This window comes from Neomonachus schauinslandi, chromosome 12, assembly GCF_002201575.2.
Source record: "Neomonachus schauinslandi chromosome 12, ASM220157v2, whole genome shotgun sequence".
Classification (NCBI taxonomy): domain Eukaryota; kingdom Metazoa; phylum Chordata; class Mammalia; order Carnivora; family Phocidae; genus Neomonachus; species Neomonachus schauinslandi.
The window spans coordinates 97,213,477-97,239,653 of NC_058414.1; the positions used below are offsets into that span (position 1 = coordinate 97,213,477).

At 36.6% G+C, this 26,177-nt stretch overlaps 1 protein-coding gene across 1 annotated transcript in view; it reads left to right on the top strand.

Annotated features, from left to right (window-relative positions):
• The window catches only part of CNTNAP2 (contactin associated protein 2), a 1,342,199-nt gene that overhangs the window by 286,337 nt on the left and 1,029,685 nt on the right, over positions 1 to 26,177 (top strand). The window contains exon 5 of the mRNA XM_044920022.1: positions 23,105 to 23,308. Coding sequence (XP_044775957.1) covers positions 23,105 to 23,308 — 204 coding nt within the window. The remainder of the gene's footprint in view (positions 1 to 23,104; positions 23,309 to 26,177) is intronic.

A 26,177-nucleotide genomic window follows, 5' to 3' on the forward strand; every position in this document is an offset into this window, starting at 1 on the left:
AAGCAACAGTGTTGATGGATAATTTCATACTCTTAGGGTGAAGCAAAATTCTCATATTCCCCGAAACTTAATCTACTGGTAAAACATTTTCTGACTCTTTCTAATCTTTTGTGATTATTGCCAGTGGATACATATTAAATGCATATATGTCTGTAATTTCCATTTTGGCTACTATCTAGATAGGTGCTTCAGTGTAGTGTTTGAGTACAGAAGTTCTTTGGAGTGTACTAGTTTCAAATCCCAGCCCTGCTATTTTGTAACTGTAGTGGGCGAGTTAATTAAACCTCTCTGTGCCTTAGTTCTCTCACCTGTAAAATGGGAATAATGTTAGTACCTATATTATAGGATTAGATAAACTAATATCTACAAAGGTCTTGGAATATAAAGCAAGTCCTAGATAAATGTAAAATATATACAATTGAAGTATGGCTATAGGGGTGCCTGGGTGGCTCAGTTGGTTAGGCGTCTGCCTTTGGCTCAGGTCGTGATCCCAGCGTCCTGGTATCGAGCCCTGTGTTACGCTCCCTGCTTAGCAGGAAGCCTGCTTCTCCCTCTCCCTCTGCTACTTCCCCTGCTTGGGCTCTCTCGCTCTCTCTGTCAAATAAATAAATAAAATCTTTTTAAAAAAATATGGCTATAATATAAAAAGGCTACAGATAGAGAAGTAGGTATTCGTTGGGCTTTTTATTACTGAATAATAGAGGATATTAAGTACCTGTTCCTCTTGCCCATGACATCTGGTTTACCTTCCTTCCTTTGATCAGGTATGCTAAACATTTTAAATGATACTTATATTCTTCTTATATTCTTGTAGTGTCGTTTATGTAGTTAGGTAAATCAACATATATTTTATCATCATTGCAAAGTGCATAGATTGCAGTGCATCTAAGATTTCACCTCTGCTGCAGAATATACTCTGAAAGAATTACATTGGTAAGGAAAATAACACTGCCATTGCCAACTTTATCTGCCAAATCACTAGTAGTTAACTTTCTATGAAAGAGTTAAGCATGTTGCTGTATCAAATATTCAGTTAGTCATTAATTAAAGTAGAACAAATTCAATATTTTTTTATTCAGCAGATTAACCAGAACCCACCATGTTTGCAATTTATATTCATCCTGTAAACTGCATATGCATTAAACATTTCCATCTGGAGTCCCGATGATTGTTTTTCTCCCATCTCATGCTTGATAAGCTGTTACTGATTAGACAGGGAATTCTGACGCTGTTGAAAGCACAGATGTTTTTTTAAAGCTCTATCACCTTGGTGTTCTATACTTCTGTACTTCTTAACAGATCTTGCTTGATGTCTGCAGGTTCCATTTTGGCTGTAGTCCAGGTAGAAGCCATAAATCCCCTGGCCACAGTGGTTTAACACAGACAATCTTATTCTGTGTCTCCCTCATTTTTCTTTTATTAAAAAAAATGTTTTACTATCTACTCTAATTTATATCTTCTTTCTTCTCTCTTGGTTTGATCCTAAACCTTAACTTACCCTGTGCTGTCCTCTGTAAAACATAACTGGCATATTTTGATGCATTGTATTTTCTAATCATTGTTATAGAGACTTCATGTGTTTTGACTCATTTAACCACTGTTAGGAAGTGGGTGTTATTATTCCCACTTAATAGATAAGGATACTGAGACCACAGGGAGGTTGAATAACATCCTCAAGATCAAACAGCCAGAAAGTAGTAGAGCTCAGCATGAACCCAAACACACCAATTCTAGGGTTCATGCATCCAGCTACCATACCATGGGTCTTAAAGAGCTGACTCCTCATCCCTCAGGTAGTAGGACAAGTACTTGGAGATGTAGCTCCTGTGACAAACATTCAGAAGAGCTGCACCCTTCATCTTCCTAAATACTGTAATCCTGACTTTTTGGGTTGTCCAATAGGAGGCATTTAATGGATGAAAAATAGAGTATGGTCTGTGTGGTGTTAATGATAAAAATGATAACATCAAACACAACAATGATTATGTAGCCTCTATTTTTTAAGATTCACCATCTGTTTATCTTTTCACATTCAGTGTTTGTAACCCCAGATGATTACTCTCATGTGTCATTAATAACATGTATTTTACATATTTTTTAATCTAGGGCTCAGAGGAGTGCCTGGGTGGTTCATTTGGTTAAGTGTCTGCCTTTGGCTCAGGCCATGATCTCAGGGTCCTGGGATTGAGCCCTCTGTCAGGCTCCCTGCTTAGTGGGGAGTCTGCTTCTCCCTCTTCCCCTCCCCCTGCTCATACTCTTCTCACTCTCTCTCAAATAAATGAATAAAATCTTAAAAAAAAAAATAAACAAGGTCTCAGAAAAGTGATATTTCATTTTTTTTAAGTAGGCTCAGTGCACAGGGCTTGACCTCATTACCGTGTGATCAAAACCTGGGCTGAGATTGGGACGCCTGGGTGGCTCAGTTGGTTAAGCAACTGCCTTTGGCTCAGGTCATGATCCTGGAGTCCTGGGATCGAGTCCCACATCGGGCTCCCTGCTCGGCAGGGAGTCTGCTTCTCCCTCTGACCCTCCCCCCTCTCATGCTCTCTCTCTCTCATTCTCTCTCTCAAATAAATAAATAAAAATATTAAAAAAAAAAAAAAACAAAAACAACCTGGGCTGAGATCAAAAGTCTGACACTTAACTGACTGAGCCACCCAGGTGCCCCAGAAAAGTGATATTTCTTATAAAAGGCCACCATGTTAGTGAGAAGTAGAATCAGAATTCAAATTATACTTCTTTTTTTTCCCCTATAGTTACATGCTTTCTTTTCTATTAATTGGTTATTTAGTCTACAGGGGTCTGATGAACATGAGATACATCCAGCTAGGTCACATATACCCCTGATCAGAAGGTTATTGATATTATAACCAGATCTCTCCCTAGCCTCTTCTTGTATGTTACAAACATGATCCTTTGGATTTGTGCATATTTCCAAAACCATCCTGTCACTATGCTTAGAGGTATTAAGTATAAGGCAATGAGTGTTTCAAGGTAATCTCCCACTATGGAAACATTGGAATGATTATTTAAGGTAAAAATGTTTTAATTGTTGCAAAGGTACATGGATTTATTTTTTGCACTTTAGATTTGGTTTATATGTCATATTAATCTTTGTGCCCCCAGTGTTTTGCCCATCGTAAAGGAGAAACTTAATAAATGTTGACTAAGTGAATAAATTAAATAGTTAATAAATTAATGCATATGTGAAACAATAGAAAGAAATCACCTTTGTGTCTACAGTGGTCAGCAAATGCAATTAGAAGGTCAGGAGTATCTATAAAAATATTTATTTTTTCAACTAATATCCTACATTTGTATAGTTTTTGTTTTCTGTTGCATTTCTTTTTTTTTTTATTTTCTTATGTTAATCACCATACATGACATCATTAGTTTTTGATGTAGTGTTCCATGATTCATTGTTTGCGTATAACAATGAAAGTGCATTTGTATAGTTTTATGATAGCATAGAGTAGTATATTTTTGTATCATTCAAGTCTGGATCATTTCTTATCTTTCTGCCTCTTGTCAGCTAGTGATCACAGTCTTGCTATATGTTTTCAGTCAATTCAGACACCTTCCTTTTCCCTAGTTTCTCCCAGCCTGTTCATGCATCCACGGGCTAGTGTCGACTTTAGCTAAGTATGCCAAAAGGTGAGAAAGATTGAAATGATGCAAACGAAAATGAAAAGAACTTGAAAGATTACCCACAGCATTTTTAACTTCCCCTCACATATTAAACAAACACTTAAATTTTATTTCATATGAAATCAATATAGTGCATACTCAACAAAATGAAATTTCTGAATTCCTGCCTTCAAAGAATATGTAGTCTAGTGGAGGAGACAGATATTGAACACACTATAATGCTAAGATTCAAGAACCACAAAGTGTGATTTTTCACAAAGAAATAGTCTTCATGATTTCAGGTAATGCTGCATAGTCAGGTGATATTGAAGCTGCACTGAATAAATGGTTATGAATGTATGAGAAAGTCGACCCACAAGTGGGTAGTTGAGAGGCCTTTATTCAACAACATAGGTCATTGTCTCTTTGTTCCTCATCAGCTCCTATAGGATTCACTCCATATTCTAACATAGGATCTGTCTTTTCCCTTTAAGAACTGCAATCTGTGTTTTTCTCTCGAGTCTGTGCCAAAACCAAAATGAGCGCTCTTAACCACTTACCGTGTAAAAAAACAGGACAATAACTAATCCTAATTTATTAAAGGAAACTTGTTAAAATAGGAATATTATAAGTTCTTGTTTATTTTATTTTTTTAATGTAATTTTCATTTTATTTTTAAATTTTATTCTTTATTTGAGAGAGAGAATGCGTAGGAACATGACGGGGGGAGGAGGGGCAGAGGAAGAGGAAGAAGCAGACTCCCCACTGAGAAGAGAGTCTGTTGCAAGGCTGGATCCCAGGATCCCAAGGTTGTGACCCGGGCCAAAGGCAGATGCTTAACTGACTGAGCCACCCAGGTGCCCCTGTAAGCTCCTGTTTAGATGAAGCCCTATGTTGTGCTGATGTCTGTTGACGCTGCTCTGCCACAGCGGTAGTTGTCTGTGCTCGGCTTGTGCCACCAGAAGGAAACCGGATGAGATGGTTCATATGCTGGGGCCCTAAAAAGAAGGGAACTAGGGGATCAGCAGCTTCTAGTTAATAGTTTTAGAATAAAAATGTTTCTAAAACTGGCAGACTACAGTTCACAGTGACCCTTGATCATTATTCATGGGTCTGTTCAAGCAGGAAAGACAATCATTTCATTGAAATTTATGTGTTTGTGTGTGTATACATATACATATAAGTATATATGTGCCTATATGTGTATAAATATTTGTATATTTTGTACGTATGTATTTATGGTGTTGAGGTGAACCATTGGCTGAACTTGGAGCAACAGAGAGCAGGCTACCTCATTTTAGGATTAAAAGTAGTGTTTATTATACAGTTTTTTGTGAGTATGGGGTTGTGGGCTAGCCAAAATGTAGCCATGCCATTTAATACTTCAAGTCAAGTTTATATTGATGAATTATTGATAATTTAATTCTTTGCTGTCCATTAACTCAATAGTTTGAGTATTTATAGATATACAGTCTTATAAAATCGACTGGGTGACTCCGTTGGTTAAGTGTTCAACTCTTAATTTCAGCTCAAGTCATGATTTCAGGGTCCTGGATTGAGCCCTGCGTCAGGCTCCCCCACTCAGTGGGGAGTCTGGTTGAGATTCTCTCTCTCCCTCTTCCCTTTCCCTGCTTTCTTTTCCCCATGCTTGCTCTCTCTCTCAAACAAATAAAATAATCTTTAAGAAATACAAATAATTTACTTAAGAAAAGCATTGAAATAGAGCATCTTTAATGACTTTGTTATTCATCTCCTACTATTATCTTTGTCTTTATCCTTTTTTCTGGTCTAGAAAACAATATGATAGGTGATACCTCTCCTACAACCATACACTTGCTGTTTGTAAGAGCTAGAAATCCATAGATTTTTGTAAAAATGTAAAAGTTTTACTGTATGTCATCTGGCCAGTCCTTCAGAGCTGATTATATATTTTTAAATTCTTTTTATGCCTAATCATTTTATAAGTGTGTTGCTACCCATTATGTTCTTCAGAAACTCTTGCATGTCATCTTCCGATGCAGTGATCTGGAGACATAGATGATCAGTAGCAGTGAGCAGATCATTTGCATCTGCAATCCAAATGCTCAGTGTGTTTCTATAGAAATTATATAGCTGTTACATACACAAAAAAGTTCTGTAAGTCAAACAGTAGTCAAAATAAATTTACCTTTAAACCCTGGAGCCTCATTGTAACACACCTTGAAATGATAGGAAATCCAATGAGGCATGCCACCAAAAGCAGTTTCCTACAGGAAGTTCTAAGAAAATTCATTATAATGTTTTCATCTTTAATACTAATCAATGGCATAAACTCTAAGAAACATTTAATAGGGATATTATTAAAGGGGCATTTTAATGGGAATATAATGAAAATAGTGAATCACATTGTTTAAGTAGCAAAAAAAGACTACCTCTTGGCTTAATGAGTTTTGAACGAGGAGAGGTTTGAAGAATGAATTTAAAGAAAAGGAACAAGAGTACGAAACAAAGAAGAAAATAGATATAAAGAAGCAAGAGTGACACTGATAAGAGAAAATAACAAGGCAACTTAGTATTGTTGCCCTTAATAATAGAATTACATCTTTTGACTGTGCTTTTTTTTGACATACCCACAGAAAATATTTAATTTCTGCATCCTCCTTCCTGTAACTCTATCAAATAATTTTTGTCTGGGAAAGAACAGATTTCATCCTTAATAGGATAAAAAATTGTCAAAAAAAAGTATAGGCAAAACCTCTGTAAAGTGTAGCACAGAAATTTAAAAAGTCCGATAGGGTTAATTGTTGCCTCTATTATCCCCTCCTATGGGGGTAGGGGGTGATTTTATTCTTGCTTCTGTTGTGATTGGGAGGATGCTGTCATTGGGAGGAAGGAGGCACCAGTAGGTGTGACTGTGTGTGCAGCTCTTCCCATTACCATTGTTGGTGGTTGCTGTCTGCGTGGTGGAACTTCAAAGACTCCAGGAGCTTTGCTTCCAGTTGAGTTACTATTTTCTTAACTGTTCTCTGGGGCCTCGAGCTTCCTTTGTAGTATTTCTTTACTTTGAGTTAAGTGCTGTTTCCATTAAAGTCTTTAAAACTTTAAGCATCCTTAAATACGTATGTCTTAATGTGAATTCTTTTATCAGATACTTTGCAGTTGTGTCTATTTTTGTGCCGAATGGGCGAGAGGGGAGTGGACAGTCACTGAAACGGAAGGACACCCTAGAGAAATGTCCATTTTCATTGGAGGTTTTGAAATCATTAGCCAGCCCTAGCACTAGATGTAAGCGGTGTAAGGACGATTTTTGTATATATATTATATCCTGGTATCTTCACCAGCACCAGACTTCAATGCTTTGCTCTCTCTGCCTGTTGATGTCTATAAATGCTCTTCTTACAGGTCTTCATATGGCTATGTATAAAACCTTTATAAATAGCACCCACTGCCGCTTACAGCAGAGCCACTGAGAAAAACATTTTTGTCTGGCTGTTCTCCCAAATGTCTGAAACTTTGCACTTTTTGTTTTAACTTGATTTAGCTAATATATTCTTTTTTTTTTTTTTTTTTTTAAGATTTTTTTTTTTTATTTATTTTTCAACAGAGAGAGAGAGACAGCGAGAGAGGGAACACAAGCAGGGGGAGTGGGAGGGGGAGAAGCAGGCTTCCCGCTGAGCAGGGGGCCCGATGTGGGACTCGATCCCAGTACCCTGGGATCATGACCTGAGCCGAAGGCAGACGCTTAACGACTGAGCCACCCAGGCGCCCTAGCTAATATATTCTTAACCACAGCATTGTGACTTAGCAATTGAGACATTTTCTTCCATCTTGAACTCCTCAGAATCTCATCAAATTTAGTCATAAAAATACAAAAATTGAAAGCAAGTCTACTTTGTTATAAATCTAGACTAAATTTGGTAAATTTAAATGTATAAAAAAGAGGTTACACTTAATGCATACATTCAACCAGATGTTGTGATAGTGAATTCTTTTATTCAATAAATATTAGTTGCTTTCTGGATAGAAAATACATGACCTATACAGAAATTCTGGCGTATGTTATGCTGCCATGGACATAATCATGAATGAGGGCCTTGCGTTCAGGTGTCAGTTTGAAATTTTTTATCTGATGTTGTATGGATAAGACAGCTGCCCTCACTCTATACCTCATAGTGAGAGGGCTGTGCCAGACCTCCAAAATGCTTGTTTGCCCCGAAATGTTATTTAGTACATCAAAGAGAAGACACAGAATAGATGGAATCACTTGTTATTTCCCTTTCACTTTATTTCTCTGTATTTTGCTGCCTACCTCACTGGGGAACAAAATAAGCTACATGAGTGAAAGCAGCATAACAGAACAGTAAGTAGGGAGGGTCCTATAGTCACCAAGCATGGCACTTAAATTTATCCTTAATCCTTGATGCTACTGTAATAATATAAGCCTGTTCTTCCAGCCCTGAATCAATGGTGCCAAGTGGGTGGATTAGAATATTCATTATTTCAAATCAATTAAACAACAACCCAATATATGACAGTAATGAAAGCTGATGTTTATTAGCAGCTTACAATGTACCAGATACTGTTTTCAATGTTTTACATTTATTAACTCATCCACTTTCACAGTTGTATAAGTACACTATGTGATTGCCCTCACCTTTTGACAACCAAAGAAACTGAAGCTTAGAGAAGCTTTGTAACTTACTAAGGCTCTGTAGCTATCAGGCTATAAAGCAGGAATTAGAATCCTGTCAGTTTTCACTAAGTCTGTCTGTGGCTTGTTAACCAGGGTTAATGACACTAAAGATACAAAATCCTTACCTTGATTTAGTAGGAAAGATAGATAGGAGAAAATGTATCTTTAATATTTACAACAAAAGCTGTGCAGTTTTGTTAAAGCTAAATACTAGCAGAAAGGGAGGAAACAAGGAACATTTAGCTGAATATGGCCACGTCTTTGATTTTATACCTGCTCAAGGTCATACATTCATTCTCACTGGCAGCAAGCATTTGTAGCCATGAAAATGTTTTCCTTTATTCAGATAAGGAATTTTGTTCCCATGTTCTAGAACGAAAATAATTCCGATTTTTAATTATATGTCTCTTTAAACATTATCAAGGCAGTAAGAATATAAATTAATCATTACTCTATCATTATAAATTATTTTGTTAGATTCCACTTCTGGAAGCTTCCATATAATAAACAACATTGTTTTCTTTGTAAAAATTGACAATATGGACAATTATATGTAGTGTTTATAATGTAACAGTTTTACTCTAATCTGCAAATTTTGACACTATATAAATTTAGCTGGTTGTTCAAGGTAGTCACCCATGGAAATGTTTTAATGTTTGTGGATTCTATGTTTTAAAATTGTCTTTGGGAATGTCTAATTGTTAGTGTGTTGAAATAATTAGGAAATGTGAATATGCTCTAAAATTCAGAATTCTGCCATTCCAGAATCTGACTTAAAATCAAAATTGAGAGGGCGCCTGGGTGGCTCAGTCGGTTAAGCGACTGCCTTCGGCTCAGGTCATGATCCTGGAGTCCCGGGATCGAGTCCCATATCGGGCTCCTTGCTCGGCAGGGAGTCTGCTTCTCCCTCTGACCCTCCTCCCTCTCATGCTCTCTGTCTCTCATTCTCTCTCTCTCAAATAAATAAATAAAATCTTTAAAAAAAAATCAAAATTGAGAATACATGAACAGCCCTTTGTAAACTTGTTGCCCAGAGTAAGAGATGCTTAATTTTGGAGCTGAAGGGAATCTGAGAGGTTATCTGTCCTTCCTCTTTACTGTATAGGTGATAGGTGCAGAGAGTGAATTGACTTCCCTAAGTGTTAGGTCTGAGGTCTCTGGGTTCAGGTCCAGCACTTTTCTGAAGCCTGATGGGATGGTCATAATGCTGTTGATACAACTACATCTTGGGTCATGAGAAAGCTGGGTATCACTTGAATTTTCTAATAAATTTCCTACCACAGCATGCCATTTATCCTCCCTGAATGAAGATATGTGCTTTGCTTCTAGGTCTCCATTAAGAGAAGCTCAACCATTGACATTTTAAGGACTTACCCGCCCTACTATGAATAGCACTTATAACAGTGTTATGTCTGTCATGCCTTGGGAAGTGCATAAATTGTTAGGATTGACCTAAACTGTAAAAAATGTCAAAGGCAGAAAGTTGAAAATAGGATATGTAGGCACTGTATCAAAATGTGTCTTGTTTCCAAATTCAGTTCTTTTCTTAATAGCACCCCTCCTCCTAGAAAAACTTTTCTAAAATTAATGTGAATTGGTGACATTTGTCTGCTCTTATATTTCCTGAATTCAAAATATTCCCTTTTTATGGTTACAAAATTCTGTTTCATCAATAGATTTCTAACATTTTCAGTAGCTCAAGCTTTTATTCAAAAAAAAATGCCAGATCTCTTGAAGAGAAACCCTTGATTTATGTTAGGAAGAGAAATTCAAAGTATAAATTATACAAAAGAATATCTAAAATTCTTAAAATATAAGAAGTCAACTTCAAGTTTATTTATAGCCTTAAAGTAATTTAGGTTTTAGAGGGTAGGCAGACTAATATTCCCATTCTGATAGACTCAGTAAAATTTGTATTTTTAGGTTGTAAATGTCGAGAAGATTATTTCCTATAAGGTCAGAAAAAACAGGCAGTATTCAGATGGCTAAATAAAAAAGAAAATTCTGGGCCTTATCTCATAGGAAAGGTAAATGGGACTATGGTTTGTATTCTGTGATTCCCCAGGAATCAGGTTCTACACAATGTAGGGGGAGGCCTGTGGCTGGCCGAAGAATTAAACGGACATACGGCAGATTAACAGGAGAAAAACATGCAAATTTTATTTAATATTTTTATGTGTACATGAGAGTCTTCAGAAGAAAAACAAAGACCCAGAGAAGCCATTAGGCACCAAAAATATTTTAAACAAAGAATAATAAATTGTAAGGATGTGACAAGACAAAGGGGCTTGGGCTAGGGGCAGAAAATTGAAGGGCAGTGATTAGGAAGTATTGGGGGGAAACTAATGGAAAATACGTGTTATTTTGTAGGCTTGTTTGTATAAGACCTCATATCCGTTTTGGTGTCGATTATCAGTCTCTGGTAGTAAGAATGTTACTGTTCTTTTCCCCATGCAGAGAAGGCATCTCTTTCATGGGAAATTTTATGACCTGTGTTTAGGATGAAAGAGTGGAGGGGCCGAGAACCCTTCCTGCATTTTCCTGTTTCTCAAGCACCTTCAGCTCAAAGTAATTAATATGCTGAAGTGGTATATTTCGGGGTGGCATGTTCTGAACTCCTTCAGTATCAGTGTGCTACTAACACAGGACTTATTGTTTTTGTAAAATACTTAGTGAATAATAATTAGATACGTAAACTACAGAGTTTAGGTGCAGCAAGCATGTGAAAAATGAAAGACTTACCGTTGTACGTTCTGTCTGTAAGTCACTTGTACTAAGTGCATGTTCACACAGTGGGAAGGAGAAAGGGAGTACATTTGTCAGATCAAAGCATTCAGCACTGCACTCCTCTGTGAAGAGATTTGCAGTTTGCTGATCATTTTCCTCAAGGATAATTTAAATATTTCTTTGTTACATTTTCACTTTCATATATGTGGTATTTAAAAATGCCCCCTTATTTTTCTATTTGAAGGAATTAATGCAACGTAAATACAGTCAGTTCTCATTATCCACAGTAGTTATGTCCTATACATAATAGTTGCCATGAAGACTGAATTAGCAAATACTGAACCATTGCTCCCAGAAGAAATGCAGGTTGGGCTCCTATGAGCCTCTGGTCACTACATTTTTGTCAACCAATCAATACGTAACGTTGCTTTATTTGTGTTTGTATTTAAAGGCATCTCATCTAGTATATCTCATGGATTCATTAACATTGAACTCACAGTTAACAGCACTATAACTCAAGCCTGAACACAGTTTATCGAACACGTGCATTTTCTCCATAAGGCACATCGTGACTTTCTTGCAGCTTGGGAGCACTGCGCAGCACTTCAGCGCTGCTCTTGGGAGACAGACAATTTAGAAAGCTGAGTCATCCCCAAAACAACAAAATGCAAAACATATGGCACTAAATTGTGAAAGGGACACTTGTTTTTTATATAGTATGAAAACTGAATCAAGAACCTAGAGCATTGTCTTATTTGATCTGAGCTGGTAATGTGAGCATCAGGTGACGCAAATTTTTGGCCCCTCTTCACTTGTCCATGAGTGGGGATGCACCTAAATTTTAGCGAGTAGGCAAATTTGCACATACAGCATCTGCCAGTAATGAAGGGCCAGTTGTACTTGTTAATTGGTAATACTTGAAAAAATGTAGAGTTTTCTATCCAAAAATCTCAATGAGTGAATGAGTCAAGCTCAGGTTAATGGTGTGTTGTTTTTTTTTTTTCTTTTTTCTTCTGCTCTTCTTCCCTTCCTTTCTCCCTCCTTCCCTTTCTCCCTTCCTTCCTTTTTATGCATAGTATGGTAGCACAGAGTAGTATATCTTTGTATCATATGATAACTGTTAAAACTTGTTTGTTTTTTTAACCATTCACTCTTTTGTTTAACACTAGCCAACTAAAGAATTTGCCTTCTAAGAAATAAAATTCCTTGTTAATACATACTGCAATAATTCACAGATAAATTATATCATGGAAAATGAAATTTTCGGAGTGATCCATGTAGTCTTCTATTTTGATAATATTCAAGTTTAAAGAGATGTGCAGCCAAATAAAAATTATCTGTGAGGCACTAGCTAGCAGCCTCTGCTTAATATGACCCCGAATCAGCTGTTCAACATTTAAAAATAGAGAGATTTCATTAAAATATTAGATCTCTGAACTTTCTTGAAAACTGAACATTTGAATACCAGCAGAGTTGCTACATAGCGTCAGGTGGATAGAGACCACCTCTCACATAATATATCCCAAACCCTCCCTATTGTTTCTCAGCTATCAAAACTGAATTTTAAGTCCATTTATTTAGCATCTTTTCCTTGTTGTTGTTTTTTAAATCAGCGACATATTTTCTTTGTTACGCATGTATCTCTATCAAAAGTAAAAAAGTGAAAGATAATGGTTTTTACATCAAACCAGCAACACCAGTTTGCATGGAGTGCTTGTCCCTTCTGAACATCGAAGTTCTGACTTTAATTTCAGGCGCTTCCAGTTTTTTTTTTAGCACTGTCATGGCTGATTTTCTGCACAAGTGGTAGGAGCATTGCTCATTTCTAGAAGTGAATTAATTTGGCTTGCTCACCAGGGACTCATTAGGCATGCAGGTGTCATGAAGTAATGGACGGCACCCAAATTCACAGTGGATCAGATTCCCTCCAGTGCCCCAGTCACTGAGGTGTGCTGACGACCAGGCCACAGAGTACTGTTTAGTGTTTTACCAGACAGGACCCAACCGCTCTAGTGGAGAGGAGAGAGCACACATATTCTGGGCTTTATTATTCCTATTTTATGGTTGATGTAAAAGATTCACCCAAAGGTATGAGAAATCAAACCAAAAATAAAGCAAAACTATAATGTACTACATCCTTTGCATAAACTCAAAACATACTAAGCATATGACCTGTCTCTTGCAAGTGAGTGCAAATCATTTGTACCAACTCATTTGCCTTTCAGAGAAGTATAGAAAGTAAATAAATTAAAAATGACCACCTTTATTAGTCTGTATTGCCAGTTGTCCAGGAAACTGTAGAGGCTGTTGGGGAAGTGGATACTGTTTGGAAAAATACTGATTTTACATTTTGAGAATAATGTTATTTTTTTAAGGTATGGATTTGAATGAGATAGAGCATTAAATGTGGGATAGCTACAGAATTGATACACCTCTCAGATTCTTCCTAAAAATTAGGGTTGTGCAAATAATTGAATTTAAATATTCATATTTCAGAGAGGAATTTTTGAGATTTTGTTTTCGTTTTTAAGGTAGTTTCAATTCCATTAAAAATCCTGTTGCTTTTGGGGTATTAGATTTGTCATATTATGAGAGAAAACTCTGCCTATAAATATTTATCTGAAAATCTTCAATTATAGAAGCCTTAACCATTTAAAAATTCTGAGTAGCAACAATGCATCATCAAAAAGCTTTGCATTCCTTGAATGGAGCACTGGGTATGATATGCAAACAATGAATCATGGAACACTACATCAAAAACTAATGATGTAATGTATGGTGATTAACATAACATAATAAAAAAATTAAGAAAAAGCTTTGCATTCTTTAATGACAGTTACCTTCTGAATTATGGCTTGGAATAATCTTTGTCAACACTACTAGACCATCAGCTTCTTTGGGGAAAGGTCTTTGCTATCTTTTCCTCTGCACTGTCTTCCACCCTTTCCACTCTCTGATAATCAGCACAGGAGATGCCTTTCCAAGATGCAAATCTGAACATGCACCTTCCCCTAAAGATGCCATCATTACTCACAAAGACTCCTGACTTCTACGTGGAGCATTAGGTCCTTCATGTACCAATTCTAACCCTGCCCATGATACATGACCCTTATATAAAGTCACACAGAACTACTGAGCTCTATAAAATAGTCAAAATATGCTGTTTCCCCATCTGTCTGGATTCCTTGTTCCATCTTACTTCTATTTTACCGGGAGAGTTTACCTATTAGTTCTTTCTTAAAACTTCATCCCTTTACTTCAGTGGCCCCACATTCCTGGCACAGTGCTATGGGTGTAAAAGTTACTTCAGAGGATGCTAGTTGGTATCAGACATTTGATAATGGTTTCTAAATGTACCATAAAAGGTACATTTGCGTATCTAGCCAACATTTCTAAGATTTTTTTTCTTGCTTGGCCAAAAGTTTGATTTTTCCCTTCTTCTCTTTTTTAAGATGCAGTAAGGGAATTTTCTGCAGAGGATGTATTAGAATATAGTGTATCTGAAGTACAGTAAGGCCAGTGGTGGGTGTGTTTTAAAATACAGTATATTGATCTAAAATTTAAGGTATTATAAGGCTGACATATCAGGAAATAACTGCCACTAAAAGAGTTTATTATAGTTCCCAAGAGGAATGCCATAGGGGCCAGGAGGGGGAGCACAAAGGGAAGCACTGGGTCAGTCAGGAGGCAAGAGCCTTAACTGTGGCTTCTGCAGGAAGGAAAAGTGAGGCAGGGCAGCAGGCTCTGGGGCACAGGGACTGTCCCCAGGTTGTCTGTTACTTAACCTGAGGTGATTAGGAAGGATGGATAGTGGCCTTGAGTGTGAGAGCCTGATGGAGGAGATAGCTGGGCTGGGCTGTAGGCTCTGGATTGGTTTGTATTTGGAGAGTGCGCTTGTAGGAATTGGCTAACCCTGGAAGGGGCAAACCCCAGATGGGAAAGCCAGGATGAAGACAATGGAAGACACAGCTAATACAGAGGGGAAAGTGGAAGCATGCTATGGCATCTGCAAGAAATGGTCAAGGATAATTATCTTTTTCTCAGTGTTATATAAATTACCATGAAAGTAGTGGCTCAGAACAAGTCCCTAGATCAAATTGCTATCCTTTAGCTTATGTAGTATTGAAATTTGACCCCAACACTGACAACAATGTTTTAAATGGATCTAGAAACAGAAGTAAGTTTAACTGAATAGTGATAAAATATATCTGGAATAAATGTTAGGAATAATAAAATACATTTTTGGGGTTTATTAATGTCTGGTTCCTTTTTTCATCCGTGGAATATTTACTTAAGATTTATTATTCTAGATAGTCTTCTCCTAAGCAGAAGAATAGATTGTGTATGGTCAAAAACTGTAGAGCTATTTTCAGTAAACAGCAATATTACCAGAAAGAAGGCAAGTCTAATTTGTTTGATTTTTCGCTTTACAAAAATAAATAAAAATAGCTTCCACATGGATTTCCTACAATAGATTTTATGCTAATTTTCAGAAATTGCTTATTATCTCTGCATTATCAGATGTATTAGAGCTATAACCCTGGTCAGAATAATATCAGTCTGATTTTCTGATGTCCTATGTGGTATGTGTGTGGAGGTATGAGTATGAGAATGACCATTTTGGGTGAAGCAGAGAGAACCTCAGTTTTGAATTTTAGAAAATTACTAATATTTCCCTGAGTCTTATTCAAGTGGGCCCACCTTGTGATTAGCAAATCATGACTCATGACACATTATAGTTTCTCATGAAATAATCCAGTAATAAAAATATAGAGAGCAAGTCCATTTTGCTTCTTTATAAAATGTTATAAAACATCAATATATATCTCAAGTTAGTATTAAATTCATAAAAAAGAAAGTGTCTTCTAAATTTATTCATTTAAAAGAAATATATATATACATTTTGTATTTAAATTCATACTAGAGTTAAATGTTTTAGTCTTTGACTTATAAAGAACTCCAGTGTGAGAATAAAAGCATTTCATGTTTTAAACTACTTATTCATATCAGAAGCCCACAGTTGTAATATTTATATAAATACATGCCACTAAATCATGCATAAGTCTGTACTCTTAGTAAACTGCACTGTGGTTTTGAAGGAAAATAAAAACAGTAGAGGTCTCCTTTTGCCTTGTCTCAAACACCAATTACATTTAGATTAGTTTAAGAAGTATTTATTGTGCCAGAAATACAAAGTAGAACAGTCCAGAATCTGTACCTTAGGAAAGCTTAAAATCCACAGAGGAAATCAGACCCATCAAGAGATCATTTTAACATAAGATGAGAAGTGATAGGATAAAAGTGTGCAAGGGTGCCATGGGATGGTTGGCAAGGGCTATTTCATACAAGGAAAGCTTTTCTAGTAGGTGAGAATTATCTGAAACTTGGAGTATGCCTAAACTTTATATATCTATCTATATCTATATCTATATCTATATCTGTATCTATATAGCTGTTTGTTGAAAGAAAAGAGCACAGCACAAGGGAAGGTACTAGGTTGTGAGCAAGGGATCCAGTCGGTTTACCACAGTTAGCACATAAAGAGAAAAACGGCATTAAAATGTGAGCCGTGGAAGAAGGCAGGGTCTCTATCGTGGAAGTTTTTGCAGGCCATGATGGAGAGGTTTTTGGGGACAAAGTTTGTTTCAGAAAGATCTTTTTAGCTTCTGTGTGGAGGATAGATTTAAGGGATATTGGACTGGAGGATGGGAATTGTCCACTAGCGATGTTAATGCAGTAGACACCGTGTGGTGATGGTAGCCTGGTGGTTGTGCATATGAAGCAAGCCATTTGTTTGAAAACTGTAGACGTGCTATATTTCACAGGGCTTTGAACTGAGTGAATGTGGGCACGTGAGACAGGGAGATGCTGAAGAAAGCCTCCGATCTCTGTCTTGGGTGGATAATGGATACAAGAGCAGGAACATGGGATAGCCACATGCAGAAGAATGAAACTGGACCATTTCCTTACACCACACACAAAAATAGACTCCAAATGGTTGAAAGACCTCAATGTGAGACAGGAGTCCATCAAAATCCTAAAGGAGAACACAGGCAGCAACCTCTTTGACCTCAGCCGAAGCAACTTCTTCCTAGAAACATCGCCAAAGGCAAGGGAGGCAAGGGCAAAAATGAACTATTGGGACTTCATCAAGATAAAAAGCTTTTGCACAGCAAAGGAAACAGTCAACAAAAGCAAAAGACAACCGACAGAATGGGAGAAGATATCTGCAAATGACATATCAGATAAAGGGCTAGTATCCAAAATCTATAAAGAACTCATCAAACTCAACACCCAAAGAACAAAGAATCCAATCAAGAAATGGGCAGAAGACATGAACAGACATTTTTCCAAAGAAGACATCCAAATGGCCAACAGACACATGAAAAAGTGCTCAGTATCGCTCGGCATCAGGGAAATCCAAATCAAAACCTCAATGAGATACCACCTCACACCAGTCAGAATGGCTAAAATTAACAAGTCAGGAAATGACAGATGTTGGCAGGGATGCGGAGAAAGGGGAACCCTCCTACACTGTTGATGGGAATGCAAGCTGGTGCAGCCACTCTGGAAAACTGTATGGAGGTTCCTCAAAAAGTTGAAAATAGAGCTACCATATGATCCAGCAATTGCACTACTGGGTATTTACCCCAAAGATACAAAAGTAGGGATCCAAAGGGGTACGTGCACCCCGATGTTTATAGCAGCAATGTCCACAATAGCCAAACTGTGGAAAGAGCCAAGATGTCCATCAACAGATGAATGGATAAAGAAGAGGTGGTATATATATACAATGGAATATTATGCAGCCATCAAAAGGAATGAGATCTTGCCATTTGCAACGACGTGGATGGAACTGGAGGGTATTATGTTGAGTGAAATAAGTCAAACAGAGAAAGACATGTATCATATGATCTCACTGATATGAGGAATTCTTAATCTCAGGAAACAAACTGAGGGTTGCTGGAGTGGGGGGTGGGGTGGGAAGGATGGGGTGACTGGGTGATAGACACTGGGGAGGGTATGTGCTCTGGTAAGCGCTGTGAATTGTGCAAGACTGTTGAATCTCAGATCTGTACCTCTGAAACAAATAATGCAATATATGTTAAGAAAAAAAAAAGAAGAAGAAGAAGAAGGTAGCGGGAGGGGAAGAATGAAGCGGGGGAAATCGGAGGGGTAGACGAACCATGAGAGACGATGGACTCTGAAAAACAAACAGGGTTCTAGAGGGGAGGGGGGTGGGAGGATGGGTTAGCCTGGTGGTGGGTATTGAGGAGGGCACATTCTGCATGGAGCACTGGGTGTTATGCACAAACAATGAATCATGGAACACTTCATCTAAAACTAATGATGTAATGTATGGGGATTAAAAAAAAAAAAAAAAAAAAAAAAAAAAAGCAGGAACATGGGCCCAGAGAAGGAATTACATGTTGGAGTAATCTAACACGTAGAGTTAGATTTGCCTGTGGAAAGTCCATGTGGATCTTCTAGGCAGTTAGATACTGGAGTCCAGTTTTATGGAAAAATAACACGAGACTCCTGTGATGATGATATTGTTATTCTACCATGAGTTTTCAGGTACCTAAGGGCAAAGCAACACATTTTAAGGAGAAATGTTACACAAAATGTGAGATGTTGACCTTCATGAAAGAGCCTTGAAGTTTTTTGTTTTTGTTTTGTTTTTTTTCCCAAAATAGAAGTGACTTTTCACAGTCTATATCTAGATAATTTTTTGAAGGATTTGGAGAAGGCTCTTTTGCTGCTATTACTCTAAATTAACTGTTATTGATATTTTGGGATCTATTTTAACTATTTAGGTTTAAATCACAAATATATTGAAAGAAAAGGCAGTGGGTTGGAAGAAAGAAATTAATCAGATCAAAGCAGTGTCCAGATGAGATGAGATAGATCATGTTCCTCCAGAGTTAATGCCTGTTGGTTGAGTAATACTGAGTCAGTTAATAATAATGGAGTGAATTCCACCCTCCAACCACAAAAAGTAGCCTAATATTACCATTCTTTTCCTCCGATAGTTGAAACCTTGGATATATGAATAATTATAGCACCAAGAAAGAATGATTCCTGAAATTTCTTGCAACCTAGTGATTCTCATTTCTAATGAAGAAGTATAAAACAATACTGTCTATAATGCTGTAATCCAATTTATCGAAATAGGAATGACAACAACATATAATCATTTAACAAATACTGAATGAGTATCAGCTGTTTCTGAGGCACTAAGTACTGGGTATCAGGGTGAAAGGTGGAGAAACACAAAGTCTCTGATGCATACATTTTCAGAGGAGGAGAGTGTGTATCATGCTATAAATGTATAAGCACATAAATATGTTAGGTAGAGATAAATGCTATCAAGAATAGGAGTGAGTGGAAAGAGTAAAGATGGCATGCATGCTATTTTGTAAAGAATGGTCAACATATCCAAAATATTGACCTCTGACTTAGAAAAAGAATATATAGATTTACATTTATGCAACATTTGCAAAACTAAGCAAATTCCACCTTTTATAGTGTTTTTAAACTTTACTTTCAGAGCAGAGGGAGGGAGAGAGAAAGGGGGAGAGAATCTCAACTCAGGTCAAGCATGGAGCCCCACGTGGGGCTCAATTTCACCTCCTTGAGATCATGACCAGAGCCAAAACCAAGAGTCGGTTGCTTAACCAGCTGAACCACCCAGGCGCTACTACATTTTTTTTTTTCAAATAGGATAAATTACCATTTCAAATTATATATATTCTTACTTTATTTAAGTGCCTTGGTGCATAAAAGTCAGTAAAACATACTAATTAGCTAAAACATACAATTTCCCAACTAACATTTATAAATATTACATTACCCAAAACTCAAGCTGCTTATCAGTGAACATTTTGAACCATAACCAAAGGAAATGACATTCTTGTCTATCTCCACTGCCCCTATATACACACCCACACTCCCCCCATACACATGTACACCACACATCTATGCATATATCTGTATATATAATAATGTATGGGTAATCCCATATATTAAATAGGGAGGTAGGTGGATAGATAAGCAAATGTGTAAACATCTAGAAGGCTATGCACCAACCTTTCATCCATATTGATTGTATTGGTGATCTCCTATGTTTGGGATTCACTTTATACATTCTCTGTTTCTGTATTTAATTTCCTTTCAATAGTAAACACATACTAAATTTGTAGTAAAAAAATAGAGCAAAGGTATTTTTTAAATATTAAAATCTTTAGATGGTAAACCCTCCTCTCCAAAATATCTTCTCCAAAGCCAGAAAGTAAAGACTAACAATGAAATTAAAAAGAAAAGCAAAAAACCTTCTCTCCCATGATGTTTTGATGAACTGGGCACGTTACCAGCTCTCTGAGTTATTGTTAGAAACAAAATTGTGGAAGCACTGTGATTTTGCATTCACTCTTTGACTAGCCATTGTTGTTGCTCAGATTGCTTAAACAGTTCAACCATACATATTTAATCACTGCATAGAAAACTTAATTCTAGGGAGTGATAAGCAATCAGGGTAATAGGGGGAAAAAAGTGGCTTGTCCCAAAATAAGCACAACATATTATTAGATGTCGAATGAAATTTAAATACACTTTTGTAGAAAATAGATTTAAATTGATAGATTTTACAATATCCCAGACTCTCTTAAAAGTGTATGGTATGTATTTCTGTATGAACTTTATATCACAGATTATTTCTAGGAATTTTGTGATTTCAAAGACAACTCTGAGCTCACAATATGCATGCTGATATTATGCAAGCTTTAACCAAGTTATAGAAGATCAACTTTGATTTCATAATGTAAGAGGTATGGCTTGCAGAGCATTTTATCAATTTCTCAAATGACCACTGACCACTTACCAGTTGTAAGATGAGGCTTAGCGCACACTAATCGTGTTCCTTATTTTTTTGCTAATATTCTAGGACTCTCTGAAGAAATAAACCATGCCCATCCCTTCTCTCACTTTTTCCATTGCCCTAAAAATGAGGAAGAGAGGCACCAACATCTGTACTACTCTGTACCTGGAACTGATTGTAGGTTTTGATTTAGAAGAAGATACGGGAGGGGTGGATTCTTTCCTCTGCTTAAGCTCAGGGAACATTTACTTCCTGAGAGATGAATGGGGAATATTTTATGTCAATTAATATATATTGAAGGTGTATAAAACAATGATGTGTCTATTATTCAACAGTCACTGACATGAAATTGACTGCAAAATTACTTTCTGGAGTTCAGAATTTACTCCTTCCTCCTGACTTTTCGTTTATGCACTTTTCAAGACAAAAAGTAATTTCTACCAACTGCTGGATTATAAATTCAACCTGGGATCTTATAATCAGATTCCATTTTTTTTCTCTCTTACCTCTCATCACAGATGATAAAGATACTGCAATTGGAATTCAGCTGTGACAGTATAGATGATTAAGCTAGAGTCTAATTGGCTTTGCAGTGTTAGCAGAAGCCTAAATTTAATGGACGATTTTCCCCCCATAGTAAAATAAACCTCTGTGATTTACAGTCTTAGAGAACAGAATTTTGTTAAGAAGGTCTTTTTGTGGACAGTAAAGAATTGACTATAAGAATGAAAACTTAAAGTGTGAAGTTATATTTCTCTTTATGACCTTTTTTGAATGCAACAGTTCTCAAATAAGAAATAAGAGCAAAACTTGTAATGGCAAGTAGTGCACAAAAAGAGTGAATGTAGCCGTGGTAGCTCTGCGTGTCCACTGAGGCTTCCGTGGGTGACGTGCTCTTACGACCTGGGGTCTGGGGGCCACAGTATTCCCTGTGGCAATGGAAGTAAACAGGGGCCAGAGAACTAGGACATGAGACTCCAGCAGGCTTTAAACTTGCTATTAGTTTTCTCCAGTGTCACTGTGAAATTCTTTAGCAAGAATTTACTCCAAACTAAGAGGCAGGCTTCATTCAGGCTTGTAATTCTAAAGTAATTAGAGCTATCCAGTTTGACTAGGTTTTCTATTATTTAAAATTAAAAGCTAAGAGAAATAGATTTTTAAAAATATTTGTAATGACAAAGGTCTAATTATGATAACAAGGTTTCTATTTGTACTCAAAATCTGCTCTGAATAATTACAGTTCATCTTCGAGCCATTCCATGGGTTTGGAACCTGTTAACCAGTAGTGCATAATAAATAAGATTCATGTCATTTTCCATTTCTGGTGTGAATAAGTAGCAGTTATGAAACCAATCTACCCCCCCACCACCATCGCCTGTTTCTGAGGGTGGTGATAAAATTGTTCATATTTTTTAAAAGTTTATATAATTTCATGTCTTCAGTAAAATTCTCTAAAATCAAATTAGAGCTACTCTAGTCATAGTGTATTTGTTCTTCTATCACATATATGGGTGAGGATGTCTTTGTTCAGTGTAGTCATAAACATGGGCAGCCATTCCAAAGAGAAGAGGCTAACAAGAAATTTGAGACAGGTATGAGGTCCAAGAGCAAATAGCAAGAAGCTTCTTGTAGTTCACTTAGCTATAAACTCTGGGTACTACCACAGAGTTTACCGAGAATGGGAGTAGAATATAAAAACCACTAAAAAAATGAGTAGACCATCAAACCCTGCATTCCAGAATCCTTCGTTCTTTTGTCAAAAAATAAATTTGTGAGCAAAATGTATATTTAAAAATCATGAGTAATTAGTCCCATTTAAGAAGGAAAATATTAAAATCTCATAATATGTCAAGGATTAAAAATTTTACTTCTTTCAGGTAAAGTCCAGACTGCCAAGTTAAAATTTGAAGCATATAAGTCATTAATGGAATTTGGTTTTAGTATTATGATTAAAGTAAGATTTGATACTAATAAAGGTTTCTTTGATCATTTTTTATGCATATCTTCCATAAAATTTATTTCAGAACACACAATTAAACCAAAAGAAGAAACAGAACAAGAACACAGATCTCCAGATTTTTCAGGAAAAACCACTTCTTTATCATTTATTCTGTACAGAGACCCACTGAAAGTGGGCATATTTCACACTGGGTGGTGAAATACAAGAAATAAAATAAAATGTTATGTGTTTCTTCTTTTAGGGGCTGATGTTATCAATTTTGATGGCAACGTTGTGTTACCATATAGATTCAGAAACAAGAAGATGAAAACACTGAAAGATGTCATTGCCTTGAAATTTAAAACCTCTGAAAGTGAAGGAGTGATCTTGCATGGGGAAGGACAGCAAGGGGATTACATTACCCTGGAACTGAAAAAAGCCAAGTTGGTCTTCAGCTTAAACCTAGGTATGTTCTGACTTTTGACACCATTCTGTCCATTTATTAATCTTCCCATTAGTAAAATGCTGATGCTTAATCCTTAAAGTGTAAATTATAAAAAAGCAGTTCTCGTTATGTTATTAAATCATCTTTAATCCATAGTGGTTTAATCCATTTTAATCCATATATACTTAGTCATTAAAAAATAAATATTATGTACTCATCCTAAGCAAGGTACTATACTAGCAACTGAGATGCAGTAGTGAACAAATAGAGAAGGTCCTTGAGTTCATGAAATTTATGACCTAGTGGAGGAGTCAGACAATATATTATCTATTATTATTTTAAAACAACTAAATCAAAAGCAATGACTTCAAATAATGATAGGTAGTATGAAATCAATTAAATAAACTAAAATGATAAAGGATACTGCAGAGACAAGAAGGGTCCACATTAGAGTATGTATTGAGGAACATTCTCCCCGAGAAGATACACAAGCTGAGATTTTAGGACTGAAATTAGCCATGAGAATATTAGGGAGGAGAGCATTGCAAGGTAGCAGTCACTACTGACAAAAATCTGGCATGCTCAAGGAATAGGAAGGAGGCTGGTGTGGGTAGATGAAGTAAGTCAGTGGGAGAGAAGACAAGATCTGAAAGTTGGGGATTGTTCAAGTCCTGTAAGATCCTGTACGGCATGGTAAAGGTTTATTATTATTTAAGAAAGAGAAGCTGTTGGTAGGCTTTAAACTATATGGCATCACGATCTTACTATTTTTTTTTTATAAAGGTTTTTATTTATTTGACAGAGAGAGAGCACAAGTAGGCAGAGTGGCAGTCAGAGGGAGAGAGAGAAGCAGGGTTCCCGCTGAGCAGGGAACCCGACACGGGGCTCGATCCCGGGACCCTGGGATCATGACCCGAGCTGAAGGCAGCTGCCCAACCAACTGAGCCACCCAGGCGCCCCATCACGATCTTATTTTTAAAAGTATACTGAGAGTCCTGTGAAAGAAGATGTTTGCATTTGCGTGGGAGTCAAAGCCAGACTTCTGTATAAGGCAAGGGAGAGATGGCCCTGGTTTGCAGAGGTGGCTGTCAGTGGAGATGCAGGAAGTAGGTCTAGTTAGGAGGTGATTTTAGTGGTAAGTTCAGCATGATTTGTAATGAGAAAGAACGAGAATAAGTGAAGGATAATTCCTAGACACCTAAGGGACTTAAGTGCCATTTTCAGAAGTAGAGGCGACTCTATAGTTTCTCTACAGAGTTTCTTCTAACAAAGGATTATTAGTTTCCTCTAATAAGAGGAGGTCTAAAATGGACATGGTGTATTTTAGTTGCTTATTAGACATCAGAATTGAGATTTCTATTAGGGAGTTAACGTATATGAATGAGATTGAGAGGTGTTACCTGGAGACTGAGGGGAATAGGCAGTGAGCAGGAGGTATCAGAGACCAGGGAAAGAAAAAAGGCCGCTATTGTGTTGAATTCACCTAAGATGGAAACAGGCAGGTGACTGTTGGCTTAGGCCCCGTAGAGGTTACAGTCGATTTTCCCTCAGTGGAATAGAAAGGACAGTAGTTTTATTGACGTAGGTTAAGAAAAGACGAGATATGTGGAACTGAATTTTTTAAACAAAATATAACTAGAAATCAGATAATCATGAATCAGAGAAATAAAATATTGACTGGAAAATAGTTCCTGTTTTGTTTTGGGTTTTTGTTGTTTTTAAGCATTTTTAAGTCTCTTGCTTGGCTAAAAATTTCAGGATTTATGCAAGAAGTTTTTGGAGGGCATCACACATTCCATAAATTTTTCTGTTGTAAATAATAACAGATTGGCACCTGGGTGGCTCAGTTGTTAAGCGTTGGCCTTCGGCTCAGGTCATGATCCCAGAGTCCTGGGATTGAGTCCCACATTGGGCTCCCTGCTCGGCGGGAAGCCTGCTTCTCCTTCTCCCACTCCCCCTGCTTGTGTTCCTGCTCTTGCTATCTCTGTCTCTGTCAAATAAATAAAATCTTTAAAAAATAATAAAACAGAATTCTACAAAAATATTATATCTAAAATATATTAATAGCTAAAGTTCATATGTTAAATGCATCCCAGTACAAAGCTACAAAACTAAAGATAAGAACACAAAAACAGATCCTGCATTTTTGACTTGCTTATCAGTCTGAGTGGTCTCCAGACATTCTAGAATAATGGCTTGTGTTCTACATATTAAATTTATTACTTTGAAAATCAGTATTATACTAAAAAGTATAGTTTCAATTAGTTTTTTTTTGTTGTTGGTAATACTTGATACAGTGTCTATAAAGATTTACCCTTTATTATAAAACTTTCCTCATTTCAAATCTGATCTGATGGAAATAATAGCTTCTATAAGAAAAAAATGAAGATCACACAAAAAGCTGGATCACTTAATTACACAAAAATATTGAATTCTTTACATTAAATAAAATCATAATGCATGTGAAACTTGAAAAATGCAAATGTCAAATATGGAAGTTTAGGGTCATTCATGAATAAGAATTTATACCACTCCCTAAGAATACCAAGACTTTAAGAGAAAATGTAGGCATAGGGCATAAAAGGTAATGCATAGAAGAAAAATTGTAAGTATTCTGTAAACATCAAATGCTCAACTGCACTATATATAAAATAAATGCACAATAAAATAGTGATTCTAATTTTAAGTAAATCAATTTAAAAATAATATTAATATTGATGAGTATGTGACAAGATTCTTTGTACTGCTCTTTGCATCAGGAAATATTTTCAGGAAAACAGTTTGATAGTGTCTTCAGATATCTAAAAAATGCCTATATGTTTTGGTCCAGTAATCATAAGGAAATAATGAAAAATGGGTATAGGATTTAATTCCAAGGATGTACTTGGCA